Source organism: Macaca fascicularis, chromosome 11 (assembly GCF_037993035.2).
Source record: "Macaca fascicularis isolate 582-1 chromosome 11, T2T-MFA8v1.1".
Classification (NCBI taxonomy): Eukaryota; Metazoa; Chordata; class Mammalia; order Primates; family Cercopithecidae; genus Macaca; species Macaca fascicularis.
Genome location: NC_088385.1, coordinates 31,017,094 through 31,038,757, shown reverse-complemented (window position 1 = coordinate 31,038,757; position 21,664 = coordinate 31,017,094). Strand labels below are relative to the sequence as shown.

Sequence of the window (21,664 nt, the reverse complement as noted above, 5' to 3'; positions counted from 1 at the left end):
AATAATGAAACACTAATCTAGATGTTGCTGTGAAGGTATTTTGTATGTGATTAAAGTCCATAATAAGTTTACTTTAAGTAAGAGATTACCCTAGATAATTATGGACCTGATTCAATCTTTTGAAGGGTCTTCAAAGCAGAGTTGAGAGTTCCCTAGTAAAAGAGAAATTTTGTGTGTGGACTACAGTTTCAACCTGTGCCTATGGGTTCTAACCTGCCCCTCCTGATGGACCGTCCTATGAATTTCAGGCTTGTCTAGTCAGCTCCACACTCATGTAAGCTAACTATTTATTAAAACAAAAAAAAATCTTAATATATACATCTCCTACTGGGTCTGCTTCTCTGGTTGAACCATGACTGATACAAATACCATGTCCATACAACAAATGATACTCAAATCTTTCCCAAAATTGCTTAATGAATAAAAACTTCCCAATTTATTAAGACCAAATAGCATTAAGACCAAATAGATTATTGCCAAAAAACATATCAATGCTTCAAACCCTTTCTAGAAAAATTAAGTGATAAATGAAGACATGCAGAGATGGAAAAAAATGGACAGTGTAAGTCTCAAACAGAAAGCCATATTGCATAGGAGAGCGCTTTTTTTTTTTTTTTTTTTTTTTTTTGGAGAAAGAATCTCACTGTCACCAAAGACAGAATACAGTGGTACAATCATAGCTGACTGCAGTCTCCAACTCCTGAGCTCAACTGATCATCTCACCTCAGTCTTAAAAGTAGCTGGGACTACAGGTAAGTAGCTGAGACTATACATGCATGCCACCATGCCTGGCTTTTTTTTTTTTTTTTTTTTTTTTAAAGAAACACAGTCTCACTATATTGCACCGGCTGGTCTTGAGCTCCTGGCCCCAAGTGATCTTCCTGCCTCAGCCTCCTAAAGTGCTGAGATTACAAGTATGAGCCACTGCACAAGGCTGCACAGTATATCTTAATAAAAGGTTTAGTAATTCACTAATCGTTAATTAGCAATTCTCTTTAATACAAGGGTATTTACAAAGGTGTGGAAATCATTTACCTATATGTTCTTCTAATCCAAGATCTAACACATCACCATTATAGACATATAGATTATAAAAAGAATTCTGTATTACATATTACTCATTCAACAGAAATGACAACTACAGTAAGATCAGTAATTACCTCACAGACAGAATGATTTTACAGCTAATGTCATGTTGTAAATACAGTATTTCAGACTGAATTAAACCATAAAACACATACTCAGATGGTAAATCCAAACATCAGAGATGTATACAGGGAAAAAAAAGTGAAAGACCTATGAGAAACAGTTACAGAAGGAGAAGAATGGGAAGGTAATGTACAAAACTAACTTAATTTTTTTCTCTTCACAATAAAACATAAAAGATTTATTCAACTGCATAAGATTATTAAAAAGGTCTACTAAAATCTTCCAGTATTATCAAAATACAAGCATGACTGCTAGTTTAAATAGATGAAATATCAGAGAAAAGAACTGTGTACTTTCTGTTCTAGTCTGTTCACTGACTTTTATTTTATTATTATACTTTACATTCTATGGTACATGTGCACAACATGCAGGTTTGTTACATATATATACATGTGCCATGTTGGTGTGCTGCACCCATTAACTCGTCATTTACATTAGGTATATCTCCTAACGCTAACCCTCCCCACTCCCCACACCCCACGACAGGCCCCGGTGTGTGAAGTTCCAAAAGGTGACACCCTGCTCATATCAGAGTGCCTTTGAGACAAATTTTTTAAAAGAATCAAATATGTTTGGAGATATAATTCCATTTCCTCTGTTTATATTCTCAACTACTCAAATGAATGAGGTAGATAAATATAAGCTATATCTAAAACAGTAGATATGTTATCATATTTTAGACCACACCTGACTACATAAACAAAAGTATATGACTGAACGCTTCATCGTATATATGCACAAAGAGATATTGCAAAGAAAATATATTCTTTTTTAATCTGTCCAGCACCATGCTTTACAGAAAGAAAAACAAAGTTTCTAGCATTTTTTCACATAATATTCTATTAATTCAACCAAAACTTATAATGTGCTAGTACAAAAAAAGGGTTTAGTGGAATAGACAAACTACTCTAGAAATTTCAAGTGGAAAGCTTTAAGATAGGGAAATTCCTGATTACAAAATCATAATTAAAAGTGCTGGAGGACCAAAAGTTGAGTCAGGAGAGTGAGGCACGGGATCAGCAGCTCTCCATTTACTCTCCCACCGAAGTGATCCAGAACCAGAAAGGAGCTGGTGTCTCCCTTCCCAGGGTCAGGAAATGCATGGTTTAATTCAGTGGAATATCTGTTTCATGCATCGAAATCTAGACCAATGAGTCTTCACCTTAAGAATAGATTACTCTGAGAGTCTAAAAGAAGTTATGAACTTCTCTCCTAGGTAAGTCTATATACTTATACGTGCATGACTTCTGTACTTAACTTGAGGGATCTCATAAGATGCTATTTCAAAGTTTTATTCAAGAGGATACAAATATAAACAAGACAGTTTCCCAATCCTAAAGCTCACATTCTAGAAAAGATACATAGACAAACTTTTATATCACATAAAAGATTTGGAATATTAAGATAAAAGTACAGTGAAGAAAAGGATTACATCATATTTAAAAAAAAAAAAAAAAGACTTCACAAAACTAATGATCCTAAGGTAAGCTTAATATATGACACAGAACTTGCAAGAGAGGGGAAAGGTAAGAAAAAGAGGAAAATGAGTATTTAAACAGCACCATATCAGGCATATATACACATTTAATCTTTAATAGTATATATTATCATTTTAATCATATATATACATAATTGTATATATATCTGTATATAGGTTATATAATATGTATGCATGTATATGTGCATATTCACACTTGATTTTCACAATACTTTTTTTAAGTAGATATTATTACCATTTTACAAATAAGGAAACAGGTACTTGAAAGGCTTATTAAGTTGACCAAGGTTACATAGCTGTTAATGATGAAGCCAGGATTCATATCCAAGTCTGTATAATTCTTACTAGGACTTTCCAGGCAAAGAGAACAACATATTAAAAGCTACAGAGTCATGAAACCACAGGATGTGTTTAGGGAACAGCAAGTACTTCAATATAATTGAAAAGTAAAGAGCTCAAAAGGAACATGATGATTACAGACACTCCAGTCCTAACTATGCTGAATAAACAAAAAGACTTGAGAAAGACTTATACAGGTAGTTATCTGGCTTATGCTCCTAGATGAACAGTTACTTTTATTAAGTGAGAAAAGAAATAATAGTTCAAGTGTGAAACAGTAAAAGGTGAGATATGTTTTAGTGATGCTGACTTTAAGTTACATATCAAGGCAGGAAGGCTCCAAAGAAGGGTCAAGAATGATGGCAGAAATTTGGGTATCTTCAATTAAAGGATTTCATCAAAGAGAAAATACAAAATGGTCAAGGACAAAACCCTAAAAACAATTGTTAAAGGGAAGAGAGAGAGAAGATAAGTAAAGAAGTCAAAAGGGAAGATCATAGTAGTAGGAAAGAACCAGGGGTATAAAGTGTCATGACTGACAACAGAAAAGAGACTAGCTAACAGCATAAAATGCCACAGATGAAACTAAACAGTAATTAATGAAAAAGAAAGGTCACTTCAACATTTGGGATTAGGCAGGCTAGAGGACTGACAGAAAAGCTCAGCAGAGAAAGAGACTTTTCAACTGGGCTATGAAGGAAGAGTGTGATCTGAACACGCAGAGATGGAGAAAATGTTTTAGCTGAATAGCACAACTAGAAAAAAGAACCAGAGGTAGGAATAAATTGCAAATATGTGCCGGGAAGTACAAGTAATTTTCAGTTTTACTGTGCCACTAGTATGACAAGGGTAACAGTGAATGAAAGTCTACAGAGTCTGGCTACTACCAGATCATAATGGCCCTTGAAAGAGAGACAAAAGAACTTAGGGTGGTTCTAAACTAACTACTATGTAAAGATGACTATATAAAAATTATTTTGGAAACCATGTATAGAATGAATTACAAGGCAAAGAAACCAGTTAAATTAGTGTTATAACAGTCCAGATGAGATGTTAAATCTGACCTACTTGATCAAAGTGAAAAAAAGGAGGAAGGTTGATGCAAGAAATAGAAAAAAATTGACTACAGGTTGAGTACTCCTTACTCAAAATGCTTGAGACCAGAGATACTCAGATTTCAGAATATTTACCATCCCAAATTTGACAATCCCAAATCCAAAATTCTCTAATAAGCATTTCTTTCAGCATCATGTAAGTTTTGGATTTTGGAGCATTTCACAGTTTGGATTTTTGGATTTGGGATGTTCAACCTATAATAGTACTTAACAAATGCAATTCTATTCAGTTTTTGCTAAAAGTTAAATAACTGAATTAGCTAAAAGGCAATATAAGTTTAAAATAAAGAGCATCTGATATACCAAAATGTTATTATCCTCATTAAAGAAAAAACCCAAACTGAAATTTAATTGAGGTAGTACCTATAGAACTCATGATGAGTATGAGAAATTCCCTTTGTGACAGTGTCATTTATAAATCTCTAAAATGTTCAATACTATGAAGAAGGTCAGTTTTAGGTGTATTCTTATAAAAAGATATTTGAACACAGGCTTTTCAGTTCTAAGATATTTGTTAATTTTAATATCTACTCTACATGATCTTACAGGGAAATATTTAACATTACTTACCAAACTTGTAAATATATCACTGTAAGTTATAAGCTTATGAAATATGGCTTTAATCAGCTTTTAGGAAAACTGATAGCATATCTCTGAAATTTCACTTCCCGTAAGTCTTAGCGGGTAAGTAAAGCATAATTAAAAATTTAAAATCTAATACAAAAAGCTGAAATTTATCTAAATTACACATATAACTGTATATAAACCTTTAAAAATATACATATAATTTTCAACAGATGAACACAGGGTTTATAGCATGGATCCTGTTACATTAGATTTTTTTGTGAGCCCACAAAAAATCTTAACTAATATTAACAATGGGAAAAACAATAAACAATTTTTCTAAAGTAAATGACCAGTTAAATTTCTATACTCTCAAACATAAAAAAATCACTGTCCTGTTATGAAAATGAAAAATCATTTGCTCCAAGATGTTGAAAGGCTGATTCAGACTCAAGAACCTAACAGTACTCGGCAATCTGAGTAAGGCATAAATTACAATCTACCCCTCAGCCAAGATCTTTATCAATTTATAAGTTACACAGGGAACTGCACACTGTATATGATAGAAATAGGAAAATGTGAAACATTTTCCACCATTCATATAATTTATATCCTTCCCATTAAGAGAAATAAAATGGTTATTTTCATCATGCACTTGTGAAGTATGATTGCCTATTTATTTCACTTTACTATAAGAGATTCCAGAAAACAAATATTTCTCTTTGGTTTACACCCAGTGAATCCAAAATGACATCAGGTTTAAGTTATAAACAGTATTATCATGACCAATAATAATTCCCTTTCTTTCTAAAGAAACATCACTCAAAAATTCTGAGAATCATATATATTACATGATTATATATACACAAACATACATACATACAATATTCAATTACATAAAGATGCCAAATGTCTTTAAAAATAATCAAGGAATATAAATTCACAAATTATTTACATAGGTCATGGATCTAAGAAAAAAGAATTTTTATACAAGCACAACTGACATCATTTCTAAGTAGGCCATAAGCATACATTACAATAATGATACAATACTCTGAAGTGCATTAAAGGCACAAATGTCTTAGCAGTAGAAACACACTAATATCAGATTCTAGTACATAAGATCCCCATATGCTTCCTTTTTCACATGAATAGTTTTTCACTTTTGAGAACATTACGGCATCAAATGGCAGAATATATTAATAAAGAGAGAAGCAGGAAGGAAAGAAAGAAAAAAAAAAAAAGCTACTTAACTAACTAGAGTTCCAGAAGGAGAAAGAGAATGGAGCAACAACAACATTGGTAAAAACAATGGCCAAGAATTTTCAGAAGTAATAAAACTTCCCATAATTAATTTGTTGAGCTTTTTGGGCTTATTAAATCTAAAGATTCAATCCATACATGTGGAAGCCCAATAAATTCTAATCAAAGAAAATAAGGTATCCTTACTTAGTACATCACAGTAAAACTACAGAACACCAATTACATAGCATTAAGTCATAAAGTGATTCAGAAAGAAAAGAGCAATTATCTTCAATGGAACAACAACTAATGGAATCAACTAACTTCCCAAAAACAACTATGGAAATCAGAAGATGGTGGAGTAATATCTATATTGTGCAGAGCAAATAAATAAATGTCAATATAGAAACTAGAGGAATCTATCTAACAGGAATAAGCATTTTCAAACAAGCATAATACTGCTGATAATAATGTCTTGTGGTGTTATATATATAATATATATCTATACTTATATGTAATATATAGCTTATATTATGTATTAAGTATTTCATATGCATATACAATATTTATATATATACACATTTAAAATGCTGCACAATAGCATAATAACAAAAGAGTAAATTAATACATTTCAAATGTTCCACATTCTTTGTATTTTTCAAGAGAAGGCTAAAGATACTAATTAGTTTCAGGTTTTAGTGAGTTAAGAATGCTTGTGAAAATTTCCAAGGATACCACCGAAAGAAAAGAAGCAGAGTACATAACTTCCAAACTAATAACTTTCTCTGGCCAAAAACCAATCAAATTAGAAAACAATCACAATAAAAAGCAACCAAATTAGAAAACAATAACAATAAAAACAACTGGGAAAGCCCCATACTTGGAAATTAGCAAATACTTTTAAAAATAACTCAAGTATCACTTCATCTGAAAATTGTAATTTAAAAATAAAATTGACAAGATACAGTTAAAGCAGTAATCAGAGGGAAAATTATAGCCTGGAATACTTCTGTCTGAAAAGAAAGGTTAAAAGTAATAAGATAAGCATAAAAAATTTTTAAAAATTAGGAAAAATATAATAAACATAATAAAATAGACAATAGAAAATAATGATCATAAAAGAGAAATTAATCAGAAAACAAATATAAAATTGAGAATGTAGCTACACTGCCAAAAGTTAACACTTGAAAACATGCTGTTTCCCTCTGTCTCTGCTGTAATGCTTTGGGTAAGCCCTGCCTCCCTTACCATCATAGGCATTTGCCTTGCTAATCCTGATCTGGACTCAAACACTTCTGTGTCTGATATTCTTCCTAGCTATAATGCAGTACCTACCTCACTCTCTCTATCCCTTTATTATACGCTATTCTGGCACTCCATACCTCCCCTTAAAAGTGTATCCTAGTCATAATTAAACATCTGAACAATTATTTAATTTCTGTGTACCTTACTAGTTTGCAAGAGCCATGAAGGCAAACATCTTGTCTGTCTTGTTTGTTCCCGATTGTCTCCCCTGTGCTTGATATACAATAATTTGTTGAATGGGGGAGAAATCAAACAATAGAAGGTTGAAAGCAAACAGTATTACCTCCTAATGTCAAGCAGGATCATAACCAATCAGAATCTAGTTTTTCTTTTAAAAAATTAGAAGTAAATTTCACAAATTTAATCAAACATATTCCACTGAAGCAAAATACTTGTGTTTAGATTAATAAGACCAAGAGTTGAAATTGCTTTAAGGTTGCTCCTTTAGGAACCTAATGGATTGATGAGTAAATGTTTATTCGCATGTTTAATGAACAATTCTATCAGCAAATGTTTCCTTGAAATAAAAAAAATTAACACTGTGAACCTTTTAAGGGATGGAGGAAGAAAAGTAACAGTTGATTTACATAACTAAAGCATTTCTTAATAACCAAATTGTAATATTTGATTACAGTATTTTATCAACTCTGTACTGTCAGCCACATTGAATTAAAATTTCCTACAAACCAGCTAAATCACCTTTTATCCACTTTTCTATAACCTCAGACTTGACAGATACAAAATGATCAAACTCTTCATATCTTTAGCAAACTGTCTATAGGATTAAGTTTAAGTAATAACTTCCCTATTGATTCACAGTTCTAAAGTATATCTATAAACATCTTTGTGTTCTAAGTACTTCAGAGGCAGTCTCTGTGATTTATTCTAAAATTACTTGGGAAGGTCCATTAACTAAAACAATCTATCTGAGGAGGTCCACAATAAAACTAGTCTTTAACACATTCACTCCAAAATAACAAATCTAGAAGATTTTCCATTTCAATTTAAATGAAGGAAATTTTCATTAATGAATTATTATTATAAATTTAAAATTATTAAATTATTAAATCATTATTAAAATGATTATCACCTCAGCAATGCTTTAATAAGAAAAAAATTAATGCATACTAGCTGCAAGCCAATATAACCATTTTGATACAAAAACCAGAATTGGGACTAAAAAAAACTGTGATTAGGCACAATAGCAATACCCAAATCATGGAGGATTTTGTAACTGCAATTAGTTTGTAAAATTTATTCAGGTGATTCCTAATAACAGGTATAAATCTTTAGTACCCAATACAGAAATTACAACAAAATATTCAGAGGAATATCATAAGTCAAAATTACAACCTACAAAATTATAATCAAATCATGTTTTACTGATATTCAGGAATCCACAACAAATGAAAAAATAAATCCTAAGCATTTCTACAGTTTAAAATCAAATGTCATAAACAGGCAACATCTACTGATCATTCACTGTGTCCCAGCCCTCTCTGGTGCCACTTAAAATAATGGAGTCATGGGTGGCAGGGCGGGTGGAGGGGAGCAGACAGTGCAGGAAAAGTGGATGCAGGAAAAAAGAGCTGCTCAAGTCACCTAGGAAAGACATGATGGTGGCTTTGACTGAGATAGTGACCAGGGAAGTGGAGAGAACTGAAAAGATCCCCACTTGGAATGAACTCAGAAACTACAGAAATTGCTGATGGGGTGGGCTATGGAATAGATAATCACAAGGAGAGAATGAGCACAAAAAGGTGTTGGAAGATTCCAGAATCTCAAGAAATCATGGTACCCTCCCACTCCCCCACACCCCCTGCCACAAAGAGGAAGTACCACAAATACAGAAGAGAATACCACCAAGAATTAGAGACATCGTTTAAGAAGCTCAAATGCCCAACCTTTACAAAGAGGAAGGAAGTACATGAAAACTCAACCCGAGTAAGTACAAAGTATAAGTTCATTTAAAATACACATTAGCAACAACAGTATTCATTAGGGGCATCAGTACAGAGACATCAAGCCAAGTGTGCATAAGGTAAATCTGTCAGAACCTCTGGTTATACTGGCTTTGTAAGTCTCATGTTCCTGTGAGTCTCTCAACCCTGCCTGGCCACTTGAAAATTCATAAAGCAGAAGCATTTACTGTTTCCAGCTACAGCTAGGCCCAAGAGTCCAATACAAGAATCTCAGGGGTAGAGGGAGGGAGCAAGTGAGTGATGGAGGTTATTCTGTTTGATTCAGGTCCAGTCTTAGTCTGTGACCTCCATATCAGACACCTGAGGTCAGATTCAAAAATTTTTCTTAGTCTCATATTGCACTATTCATCCACAGTAGATTTTAGATGAAATCTACTCTCTCCTCCCTTCCCCATGCCATCCCTACTGAGTAAACAGGATGACGATTTCTACCCTTTGAAGATTCAGACATGGGGCTTGCTCTGAAGCAGTCCTGGGTATAGCTCTGTGGCCAAAATAATGGAGTCCTCATTCTAATGAACAAGAGGAATTCCAGAACCCAAGGGGAGACTGATATTCTAGACTTCACAGATTCTATGAAAATGTGGTATTATAGAATCTAACATTATAGAACAGTCTGTCAGTTTAAGGCTTCCTACTGATCTCTTAAAGGTACTCTGAGGACAGTATAGATGATCATGAGATTCTTCCATGTTGTCATATGTAGCTATAGTTTGTTAATTTTCCAAGTGTATGGTGTTCTATTATATAAATATAATCCAGCCGGGCAGGGTGACTCACACCTGTAATCCTAGCACTTTGGGAGGCCGAGGTGGGCAGATCATGAGGTCAGGAGATGGAGACCATCCTGGTTGACACAGTGAAACCCTGTCTCTACTAAAACTACAAAACATTAGCCAGGCATGGTGGCACACACCTGTAGTCCCAGCTACTCAGGAGGCTGAGGCAGGAAAATCTCTTGAACCTGGGAGGTAGAGGTGCAGTGAGCCAAGATTGTGCCAGTGCACTGCAGCCTGGGCAACAGAGTGAGACTCTGTCTCAAAAAATAATAATTATTATCTTTATATAAGAATAAATTATATATTATATATAAATACATAATATAGTATAAATATATTATTATTATATATAACCCAAAATATTAAACTTTCTACTTTTGACGAATATTTGAGTTGTTTCTAGTTTGAGGCTATTATAAACAATGTTGCAATAAACGTTATTTTACACATTTAAAAAACACAACCATTTCAACAATCATGCTACTATGAATTTGCCCATGGTTAGCTAAAGAAGACTTTCTTTTTCAATGTACTCATAAAATTATTACCTTCAACGTGGCCAACATTTTCTTATGTATGACCTTAGGTATATATGACCTCAAATATAAAATCTGACACTGTTCAGAGTTAAACAGCACGTTTTGTTCTATGTTTATATTAGTAAAATTAGTAAGTAAACTATTAATTTTAAATAATCTTTCAAGTCACAGAACCAATATACACTATCATGCTAATTAAAATAGTTTTGCTGAAAATACAAGAATATTCACTACAGGTCTGTTTGTAAAAGCAAGAATTAAAGTAAAAATAGCTAGTTACATTAGTAACAGTAATCCATGAAAAAGAGTACTATGCAACCACTAAAATGAATTTGGAAAATCTATAAGTACTTCTACAGAAAGTTCTCCAAATTATTGTGGGAAAAAAAGCAGGGAGTATTACTATGTATATATAATACACTGTCATCTCTATTAAAAAAAATAGACACCACACAATTGTACATGCCTAGAAGATATTCGGATGGTTAAAAAAGAATTTATAAAACTAGTTGCATCAGAAGTGAGACTAGAGAACTAAGATAAAAGAAAAGTTTTCACTGTATATCTTTTGCATTATTTCCCTTTTCTTTCATACCCTTATACTATATATATGTATGTATGTGTCTGTCTCTCAAAAACAATAAAAAGTATCTTTTCTGAGGCCAAAAAATGTAATTCAAGATGGACGGCTGATTAGAATTGTATACTTTAGTGTAAGAATGGTAGGCAATGATTCCTACTGTTACTGAGCCAAATAGAATCTAAGTTTTGTTTTATTTCCAGTGTTTTTTTTTTGGGGGGGGGGGGCAAACTTAGGATTATAATGATAAAGAGTCAGAGCACTATCTTCATATTATAGAAAAAACATTCATTCCCCAACCTTCATTTTTTAGCAGTATCAGAAACTCCCTATAGCACCATTTTTAAACTATTTTACTTTTCTCTAAATATATCCTAAAATATCCTAAAATGCACACCACAGTCTTTAAAAAGCAAATTCAGATTCAGATAGAAAAGACAAAGGTACTATAAAATACTGTAAGAAAAAGCAATGTGAACAGTAATTGATTGTTAAAAGATACCGAAAAAGACAAGGTTTCTCTTAAGAATTATAGTTCTTCACATTAGTATTTGTGTTCTCTTTTTAGAACCACTGTCATTTATTAGATTAGTATTGTCAGTTATACCACACAGTTAAACCAAGCACCATAATTCACCTAGTAAAAGCTATTCATATTACAGATAACAACGACCATAAAATAAAATAATAAACTGAGAATTCAAAATCTCATAGAATTATTTAGATATCATCTAGTCCTTTAATTTATAGATTTGCTAATTGAGATTCACAGAAGTTACATAGTTAGCTGAGGGCAAAGACAGAACTCCTCACTCCACAACAGGGATATTTGACTCTAACTCACACTATAATAAACCTCATTTTCAGAAGTATAGCAAATAACACTGTATACTTCCTATAATATGCATTAATAAAAACATGAACTACAATAAATTACTGAAAATTCACATCAAGACTAGTATCTATATGTACAGTACTAATTCACAGCTTTATAGAAGCTATCATCTTAGGCATCATTTTTAAAAACTGGCTCCAGAGTAAAAGAACGTGAGTTAATAACCTCGGAGTTAAACAGAATACACAAAATGTAGCAAAAAGAAGGTATGTGACAATTTTCTATTCAAATAATCTTTGTAAAGACACTATGAAATTATTAGACTTCAATAGAAATCTGGTTTATGTCCTGACAAAAATGTCTAATGTAGATACAAAAACAGATGGAAAGTTTTTAAGCATTACCTATATTGCCTACTATAATGCACGTATGTGACTATGTAATAAGTCACCTTCAAATTTTACCTCAAATATAAATCAGACAAATGAATTTGATTAACATTGATTATTACTATGTACAAACTACAGATTAATCTGAAGAAAAATACTGAAACAATTTTTCCTCAAACAAAAATTTGTGGACTCAGGTTCTGAGCTCTCATAGATGTGTAACACAGATTCTACTGGAAAAACAGGGTTAGTAAGAAGAGTAACGGGATATTAATAAAATGACCGATTTGTTGTCCTAGGTTTTCCTGGACAGAATGGAGAATGGAAAAATTGAACCATGAAATCAAAAAGGCATCTGTCTTGCAGGTTTCTCTCTGCCAATGTCTTGAGAAAAATGTTTGAACTTTCCTGTTGGCTTTGTATGCAAATAGCTCCAGATGCAAAGTGAACCACATCTAAGTTATTTGGTTCAACATCTGCTGGTCCAATTCCCATTATTCCTTCTGAAGGGTCACCTTGTGACAGACAGTTTAGTTTGCCCTCTATACAAGCTGTTTGGAAGGAGCTAATTTGGATTAAAGTATCTATCCGGATAGCTTGTTTTTTCCCTTTGATGGTCAATGCATTCTAATGTGGTCTGTGTAGTGCTACAAGGAACTTAGAAACATATTAGAAAGGACACTATTCAAGGTTTTGCCTCCCATCTCGCCTTCTAGACAATTTATATTTATACAGTTAAACATAAAAAGTGAACAGTTATTTGCCTCTAAAACAGCACCACCCACATTGTACACAATGGCAACATGACAACACTTTCTGACATAATATTCTTTTCATGTAGCTGCTATCAAAGATTTGAACTTAAAGTTACTGATGAAAGTGTTTGCCAATATTAACAACACATTTCATGAAACATCCTGTCCTTCTAGATGACAGCTTTTATATGACATCACCGAAAATGAAATAAGGTGCACAGCACATGGCATTTGGTGTCTGAAACATAGTACATTTTCAAACGTATGCTAAGTGAGTGAATGAATGAACAAATGAACAAACAAACCAAAGAATTAATTTAAATAAACTCCATGGATTCTGAAACTTAGAGTCTGCTACAATGAGAAAATAAAATAAAAACCTGTAGTAATACCAAACTAAGACTAACAGTTCTTAGAAATTGCAAGGTCATGATATAGTCCTTTCAAATCAGTACAGGTTGAGAATTTACATTGGAGAGGGAAAAGGAAGAAATCAGAATATATACACATACACATAAACATCTACATATATATACATGTGCCTATATTATACACATATATACATATATACATACATATATATTTGTATATAAGAAGATAGCCATTCATTTTGAAAAGTCTCCGCTCTTATTAGTTTACTAAAAAGTAGAGCATTACTACCCTTATGAACATTTATAAAAGACAGTTACTTGAGAATAATTTCTTTTAAAAGAGATTTCTTAGCCAAAAAAAATTATTAATTTTTTAATAAAATACAGTGCTATGAGTAGCCAACTCAAAAACTTTCTTATGTTAGATGCTCTGCAAAGTTGGAAATTATTTTTCTTTGGAAAAAAAATGTTTAGAAAAATAAGTTAGAAAAAAAGAATGCAAAAGAACTATATACTACTCTTATTCCTTCTAGATCTGTAATATATTAAACTAATATTTAGTCTAGTCTCTATTGTTACCTACTGGCATACAGCAGGACCAAGTAAGAGATGAGAAAAGGTCACCAAAACAGCTCTTCTTTCTTTCAGAAAATCTGTGACTGCTCTTATTTATCAGGATTTCCAGGTCATATGTTTGCATTGAGAATGACGAGGAAAGTTAATTGAGCACCAAAAAAAAAAAAAAAGCTTCTTTGAGTAATTAGCCAAGATTTCTGAGATTAACATATTTTTGAAGGCAAGTTTGGTTTTGCCTTCTTTCAACTTATGATAGAAAGACTAATCATCCCCAAAGAATTAAAAATAAGAAGAGTTAACAAAGTAAATCTGCTCTACTCAGCAAGAAATAATTACTAAACATTGTTTATTAAAAAGGCACAGTGCTATGCTAGACATATAGGATTCAACAGGTTTAAAACACAGTCACTGCCCTCCAAATCTCAGACTAACATAGACATAAAGAGATGGGAGTCATACTGATCAAATATTTTAAAAATACAAATTAGACACCCATGTTTATAGCAGCATTATTTACAATAGTCAAAGGCAGAAGCAACCCAGTGTCCATCAATAAATGAACAGAGAAACAAAATGGAATATTATTCAGGCTTAAAAATGAAGTAAATTCTGATACATGCTACCACATGGGTGAACCTTGAGAACATTATTCTAAGTAAAATAAGCCTGTTACAAAATGACAAATACTGTATGATTCTACTTTATGAAGTATCTAGAATAGTCAAATTCATAGAAAATAGGATCGCAGTCGCCAGGGGCTGAGGGGAGAGGGCAATGGGGAGTTGTTTGATAGACAGAGTTTCAGTTTTACATGTACAATACTGAACTGTATACTTAAAAATAGTTAAGATGGCAAATTTTATGTTATATTTGTTTTACCACAAATTTTAAAAATACAAATTAGCATATGCTAAGGACCAAACAACTGGTACAGAAATAAAAGAACGGTAAACTCAGAAGCAGCAGCAGTTAATGAGATGCAGAACAAAGTCAGTGATAGCTCCATACGTTTTCCTGAAAGAAAAGTAAGACTGAAGTAAGTGGATGGAAGATGAGGTAAGTAATACAATCAGGAGCAATGACAAAAATATAGGAACAGACCATGGGAACACTATGTGGATCACAGTTTGGCTTACAGGCTTCAAGCGGAATAGCATGGAAGGCAATGTGGAGGGTTAGGCTATGAAATAGAGAGGAAAATGCTTAAAGAAAGGCAATTCTCCTTGGATAGCTTTCACTAAAATAAAGTAATAATTTCTACATGTTTATGGAGAGCAAACGAAATAGGAAAAGAGCTTGATAATTTCATATTCATTCATCTCTTATTTACATTCCCCAATTTCTATGATAACAAGGGTGTAAAGACACATTTTACAGGTTAGATACTATAACTTAAGGAGATACAGGCCTAGAGATAATACTTTGTACAAAGCATCAGCATGCACATTTCATTTATTCTTACTGACAATTCATTAATTTCATCATCAACATTGCCTATAAGCTAGCATTTTAAGAGTTCACTATGTAAATAATGCTAATATACAGTAAGATACATGTCTTGAGGTACCTCAACCTATTGACAGAACTGCAGGCTATACAGACACTTTAAGAAATACATTAATTATCCCAGTTGCTATCACAAAATCTTCCTCCACCTACTCGCCTGTCCTGAAGCAGTAGAATCACTAGGCTCACCAAACCCACCTCACTCTTTATTTAACAAAATCCTTTATCCTAACCCCAAGAATGAAGACTTTTATTTTCCCCAAAAAACTTTAAAAATGTAAACCAAATGTTTCTTGGTTCTCTTCTTGGATTTTAAGCTGTGGTAAAGCTTGGCTAATCACCATCTCTTTTTAAAATATTTTCCATATGGATTATAGACAGCTAAGATAAAGGTAGGTGGGAAAAAAAGGAGAAAATTACTCTTTTCTTAAACTGAAAAGAATCTGCCTTACATCTCTTAAGGGTTCCTATCTTCTCAGGTCTTTACTGTGGAAATGATTACATTGTTATGCTAAGTATTCTTAGCATGATGCTAAGTGTTCACATCACACTCACCTAAACAACTTCCAACTACCTGAATCAGAGACAGACTTCTCCAGGCAGAGAAAGACAAACTAACGAAGGAAAAAGACAGCTTTGGTTGAGCAAACATGTACCATGTCCAACTTCAGCCCTCAGCCATGTTTCTTATTCTCCATTTTGCAAGTCACTGAGAAAATCCAGAAAGAGTTAATTCTTCAGATCTAATTTTTCAAAGGGAGTAAGGGAAAAAAGAGTGTGTGAGTGTGAGTGTGTGCGTGTGTGTGTATGCAAGATGACTTGTCCTTTAATTCTAGTTTCGCGAAGGTTTGAGTATTTTACCTACTAATATACAGACATGTGCAGATGTGACATATAATGTTCACTCCTAGAGAACAGGAGTTAATTTGCTCATAATATACAATTCTTTAGAACTTTGCCACCTTATTATTGTAATAAAAGAGACTGTTTATGCTTTCATAAAAAGTAAAGAAATACAATTTGCCTTAAACTTCCAATCTACTGAAATCATTCCTCAAAAGCCACTTACGACCATCTATGGTTTTTTTTCTCAGCCTCCAATCTCATTGACCTCTCTAATGCCTTTGGAGAGGTACCCATAGCTTCTTTGAAATTTTCTACTTCTAGTTTCTGTGTTGCAGCACTAGCCCAAAATCCCCTTACTTCTCAGACCTCTTTTACCTCCTCCTATTCCCCACCTTTGAACATCCAAATTAATTACTGAACCTTATTCTATCTATGTACTGCTCCTCCCAGCAATCTCCTACAGCTTTAAGTGTCATTATCAACGGGAAAACTCCTAAACCAAGAATTCCAGCCCGAACCTTTCTTCTGAGTTTCAGGTCCCTTAAATATATTATACATGTCTAACATTAATTCATTAAGGCCCCATCTGTCCCAAACCAAGTCTCAAATTCTCTATTTCTGTTCATGGTAACATCATTCTTTCAGAATCAAGACGTGAAACCTCAAAAATCAATTTTAACTCCTCCTTCACTGTCACATCCACACAGTCCTGTGGATAACTCTTTCCAAAAAACCTGAGTTACTGAAAAAGAACTGAAATAGAATCTGAAAGAATACACGCCATCCCTAAACACAGTTACGTGTATCAAATGATAAAACTTTTTAAAACCATTCTGTCATCCACACAATGCAAAGAGTACAGTTGCTCTGCCTACTTTATAATAAGCAAATGCAGGACAGCACACTAAAAATCCTGAACCACTATATAAATATAATCTACTATCCCAGTTCTCCCTATCTATTTCCAATGCCATCCTAATCTGTTCATTCATTCAGTTGCTAATTCACTTATTCCCTTTATTCTTTATTCATCCTACAAATATTTATTGAGAACCAACTATAAGCCAGATACTATGCCCCATATTTAAGACATAACAACAGGACAAACAGACATAGTGGCTAACCCACAAAACTTGCTGTCCAACATGAAAGTTAGATAATAGGTGCATGTAGACATCAGAAGGTTTGCTGGGAAGGTGATCCAGAAAAAAAAATTAAAGCAAGAAATAATACTTTTAAAACACAGGAGTTAGTATCGTAAGGGAGTAGAAATGAACACAATGAGAAGCAATAAAGACAATTCCCAGCAAAGGAAATAACACACAGCCCTCAAAGAAGAATGAGCATCCTAACAATGCCATCACCTTTCTCTCATTTGCACTTTTGTTCCATTTATCTTTCTCCCTTCAAAATCTTTCCTCATTCTCCCATATCTGCCTATGGAAATTATATGCACCCTTCAGAGACCAGATCAGCTATATAAGAGTATGTGTGTGTGTGTATATATATATATGTGTATATATATATATATTTCCAGCTGCCAGGTTAGTACTTGACTCAGACCAGGTATGAAAATAAGAATTTGCTAAATAAATGGATGATAAAATCATCATTCCTCCCAAATGACAAATCTATTTCATATTGCAAATATCCATTGCCTACATTATCTACCCTTGAAGTAAAGGACTAGACTAAATTCCATACATCTCCATATCCCCATAGTGCCTAATGCATAATAAGCACTTGATTAATATTTTACAATAAACAACTGTAACATTTGAGGTCTAGGCAGAGCTGCTGAAGAAAAATACTTTCATCTTATAACTTTAACAGATTTAATAGAAAACTCTGAAAGCTCAAAATACTCTTTTGACATAAATTAATATTAAACATGAGGTCTTCCAAGAAACATCTGTCAATAATGGATTTTTGTATTTAATTTTCAGAAGGCAATTTTAATTTTCAATACATTTAAGTGATTTTATTGCAAACACACTTCGAAATTTAAGTATGTTGGAGATGATAAATTATTTTTGGACTATAAAAAGGAGTCTTTAATGAACTGGACAACCTAAAAATGTTATTGGGCACCTCACCTTCCAAAAACCAAGATAAATTGAAAACTGTAAATTGTATTTTAACTTCATTTAATGTTCCTGATATCATCTTTAGAATCAGGCCTCAACAAAATGTGTTACATAATTCACAATTTGTTATTTTAAAAACCTAAAGAGTAAATCTGGATCACTCCATTTTTCAGATCAGAGAAGGACAAGTAAAAAAAAAGTGAGAAATAGGGTTTCAAAGAATAGCCAAAAATGTTACACGGGAAAAAAAAACAACCTAATTCCTGGATACCAATACCTGTAGGAAAGGCGGCCCAAGGAATAGCAGGAGATGTTGTTTGAGTTTCACCATTTCCACCATCAAAAGTCTCCGCAGCCTATAAAACAAAGGCAAGATTATTTTAGAAGATGTGAAAAGCAGAAATGCTATTTAAGTGATCAAGCATTCCAGTTCTACAGGCATATCTTCTATAATACACCAGACACTTTCATATTCCCTCTAAATTATTGCTTTTTGGTCTTTACTGCTACCACTCCTATCATGACTCGCCACCCCCAGTACCCATGCTTTATTATCTTCAAGTAAAAATTTCCCTTCCTTGTTCAAATAACTCTACTGTTAGTCAATAAAATTTTTATTTTATATATCCTTAATCACATTTTCACTTGTAAACTTTATATTTAAGTATTTTAACTTACCACATTTAACCATCTATGTAGAAAAAATATTTGTCTTTAAAAATATATAGACACCAAATCCTTTTAATTAATTAGCACAAGACCCAATTAGAGATTAATTCAAAGAAATAAGATTCGTCTGTCTTGAATAATATACTACCTAGAATTAATAGCATTCAATATTTAGAGAATTCCTAAACCTCAAGTTTTCAATTAACAAGCCGTCCTATTTTGTAACAATTACTGAATATTGAGTTTGTAGGTAAGAGCACAGAGTTTTCTGTCAGATGCCCAGGTCACAGCAAATTTTCTACTAAAAATTAGAGCCAGAATTTCAGTTTGTATTCTCCATTGAGTTGCCAACGCCTTAATGAGAAGTTAAAAGGGGTAATCTGATACAGGAGCTAAGTGACACAGAATACAGTAGCTATTCTCTACAACTATGAAAAATGAACATATTTTATATAACCAAGGGTAGAGACCTTCCCTATTTATACAGCAGGATGTGGAAAGAAAAAAAAAAAAAAAAACCTAGTAACTACAATTAAATTGTAATATTGGTTAACTTGTACCTATGCAGTATTGAAAGGAATCAATTTGATGAATGGAACAAAGTGTAATACTGTTACTCTACAGAACACTATCCACTGTGTTTTTTTCCTAAATAATACATGAAGTGTGGTTTAAATAAAGAAGACTATGCCAGACTGTAACCTTCAAATAACAACTTCCAAACAATAAACTAAGCCAGATGGTAACTGAAACATACATTTTCCTCAAAATGGAAAGCATTTTAACAAAAATAAATGTTACATTTCAGTAACATAAATAAGATTCAATCACTCAACAAAACCCAAAACATTAAGCAAAATCCAGAAAGCATACAAAGCGTGCTTTAACAAAAACCAGTTTTAGATGAAACAGAGAAAACAGGCATGTCTATACTCCATATTGACTGATTTTAAAGATCAGCAAAAGAGAAGAAGATCCTAACAAAAACCTCACACCATTCTTTGATGAAATTCACAACACTGAATATATACTTAACATCTTATTTATCCTATTAAGGTCATTAATTACACTCCCTAGTTTTTATAATTCCATTTTTACCAAATCCAAAGTAGGTAAAATTCTTTAAAAAAACACAGCATTCACTTGATGGTAGTTCCAGGACTTGAGCTCAGGCCTCCTGACTCCTAATCCAGAGATTTTCCTGCAAGACTATACTGGCTCCATAAAAATAACTGGGTTATAAAATATTTCAATAAAATGAACACACACTGAAAAGGATTAAGGAAAAGACAGTGTTTCTTCAGCTAACTATTTCCACTTACAAAGTATCCATTCCTAACCTACTACAATAATCTAACAATACAAACATACTAATTAACTTTATAACCACCAAAAGGCTATGTACTTAATATACTAAATCAACTCATTACAGGTATAACCATGCAAATACGTGACAAGATCTTTAGTACTCATCCATCATCTCACAAGTATTTCCTAATAGACATGTATCCCAGTAAAATCATCTGATGACAATTTTTTAAATCTTTCCTTTAGTGCTTAAACTGGTCGCACTTAATTACCTCAATTTAAACCATTCCTATGGGCAAGTCCAAATGTTCTATAATAATACATCAGTTTTAATTTTTAGAGAGTTTTTTTAATTTTTCTGGATTTCATCTTTTTACTCCAGAATTACATTAAAATGATCAAGGAAAGATCATGAATGCCAATGAAATATAATACATTTTCAAAATAGTTTACTCCATTGTAATCCCACAAAGTTAAAACAAACTAATGTAAATAACAGTGCATACCTCAAAACCACCAAAATCATCATCATCCATTCTTCAAGTGGCACCTGAAAAATATAAGATATTGAAACAAGCCCCCACACACACAGCCATTTATGTCAAAATACTCTCCAACTTAAAAGTATACATATTTATTTGTAAATTAAAATTCTTTCTGTCTATGCATTTTTAACGCAAAAAAGAATTTGCAATTGGCTTTTACTTTTTGGCAAAATTAGCAATTTCTGTAACTTTTTCAGCAACCATGTATTTTGCCATTTTATGTTGAGATGCCAGGAGTGGAAAAATATTCTTTTACATTTTAATTTGCTTTTCCCAAATTGGCACTAGCGTTCAATTCAATAATGCTTCCTGCTTTTTGCATCTATTCCTCAGTTGTCTGGCAACATCAGCACAAACTCCAGCTAAGAACAGGACTGTGGTGAGTTTTTGGAAATCTGTCCCCTACCACAAAGGTTCTTCCCTCGGTTTCAGGGCCAACGCTGATTTAGATTTTCAAAATTGATCAGCATTTTTGAGCTGTGGCCACAACTTTTGGATCATTTTGATATGTGTATTTTTAGCTGAAACTGCTTTGCACTTTTGGAAAAATGTGGAGCAAGTTACTAGGCTGATCAAGATAAATCAAGTCATGTATTCATGGGAGATAAGGGATGAGAAAAATACA

The 21,664-nt window shown here is 32.9% G+C and overlaps 1 protein-coding gene across 30 annotated transcripts in view; it reads right to left on the bottom strand.

Annotated features, from left to right (window-relative positions):
- Nucleotides 1-21,664, bottom strand: part of CCDC91 (coiled-coil domain containing 91) — a 373,101-nt gene that overhangs the window by 283,898 nt on the left and 67,539 nt on the right. For 20 of the 30 annotated variants that reach the window (XM_065523945.1, XM_065523942.1, XM_045364916.2 and 17 more), the window contains 2 exons: nt 21,001-21,044; nt 18,795-18,873 (listed from right to left, as the gene is read on the bottom strand). The exons of 3 other annotated variants lie outside the window; for them this stretch is intronic. Coding sequence is in view for 14 of the 27 variants with exons in the window: in XM_065523942.1 (XP_065380014.1) it covers nt 18,795-18,873; nt 21,001-21,030 (109 nt within the window). In the remaining 13 variants the exon portion in view is untranslated. The remainder of the gene's footprint in view (nt 1-18,794; nt 18,874-21,000; nt 21,045-21,664) is intronic. 7 more of the 30 variants (XM_005570456.5, XM_045364921.2, XM_074006503.1 and 4 more) reach the window with 1 other exon arrangement.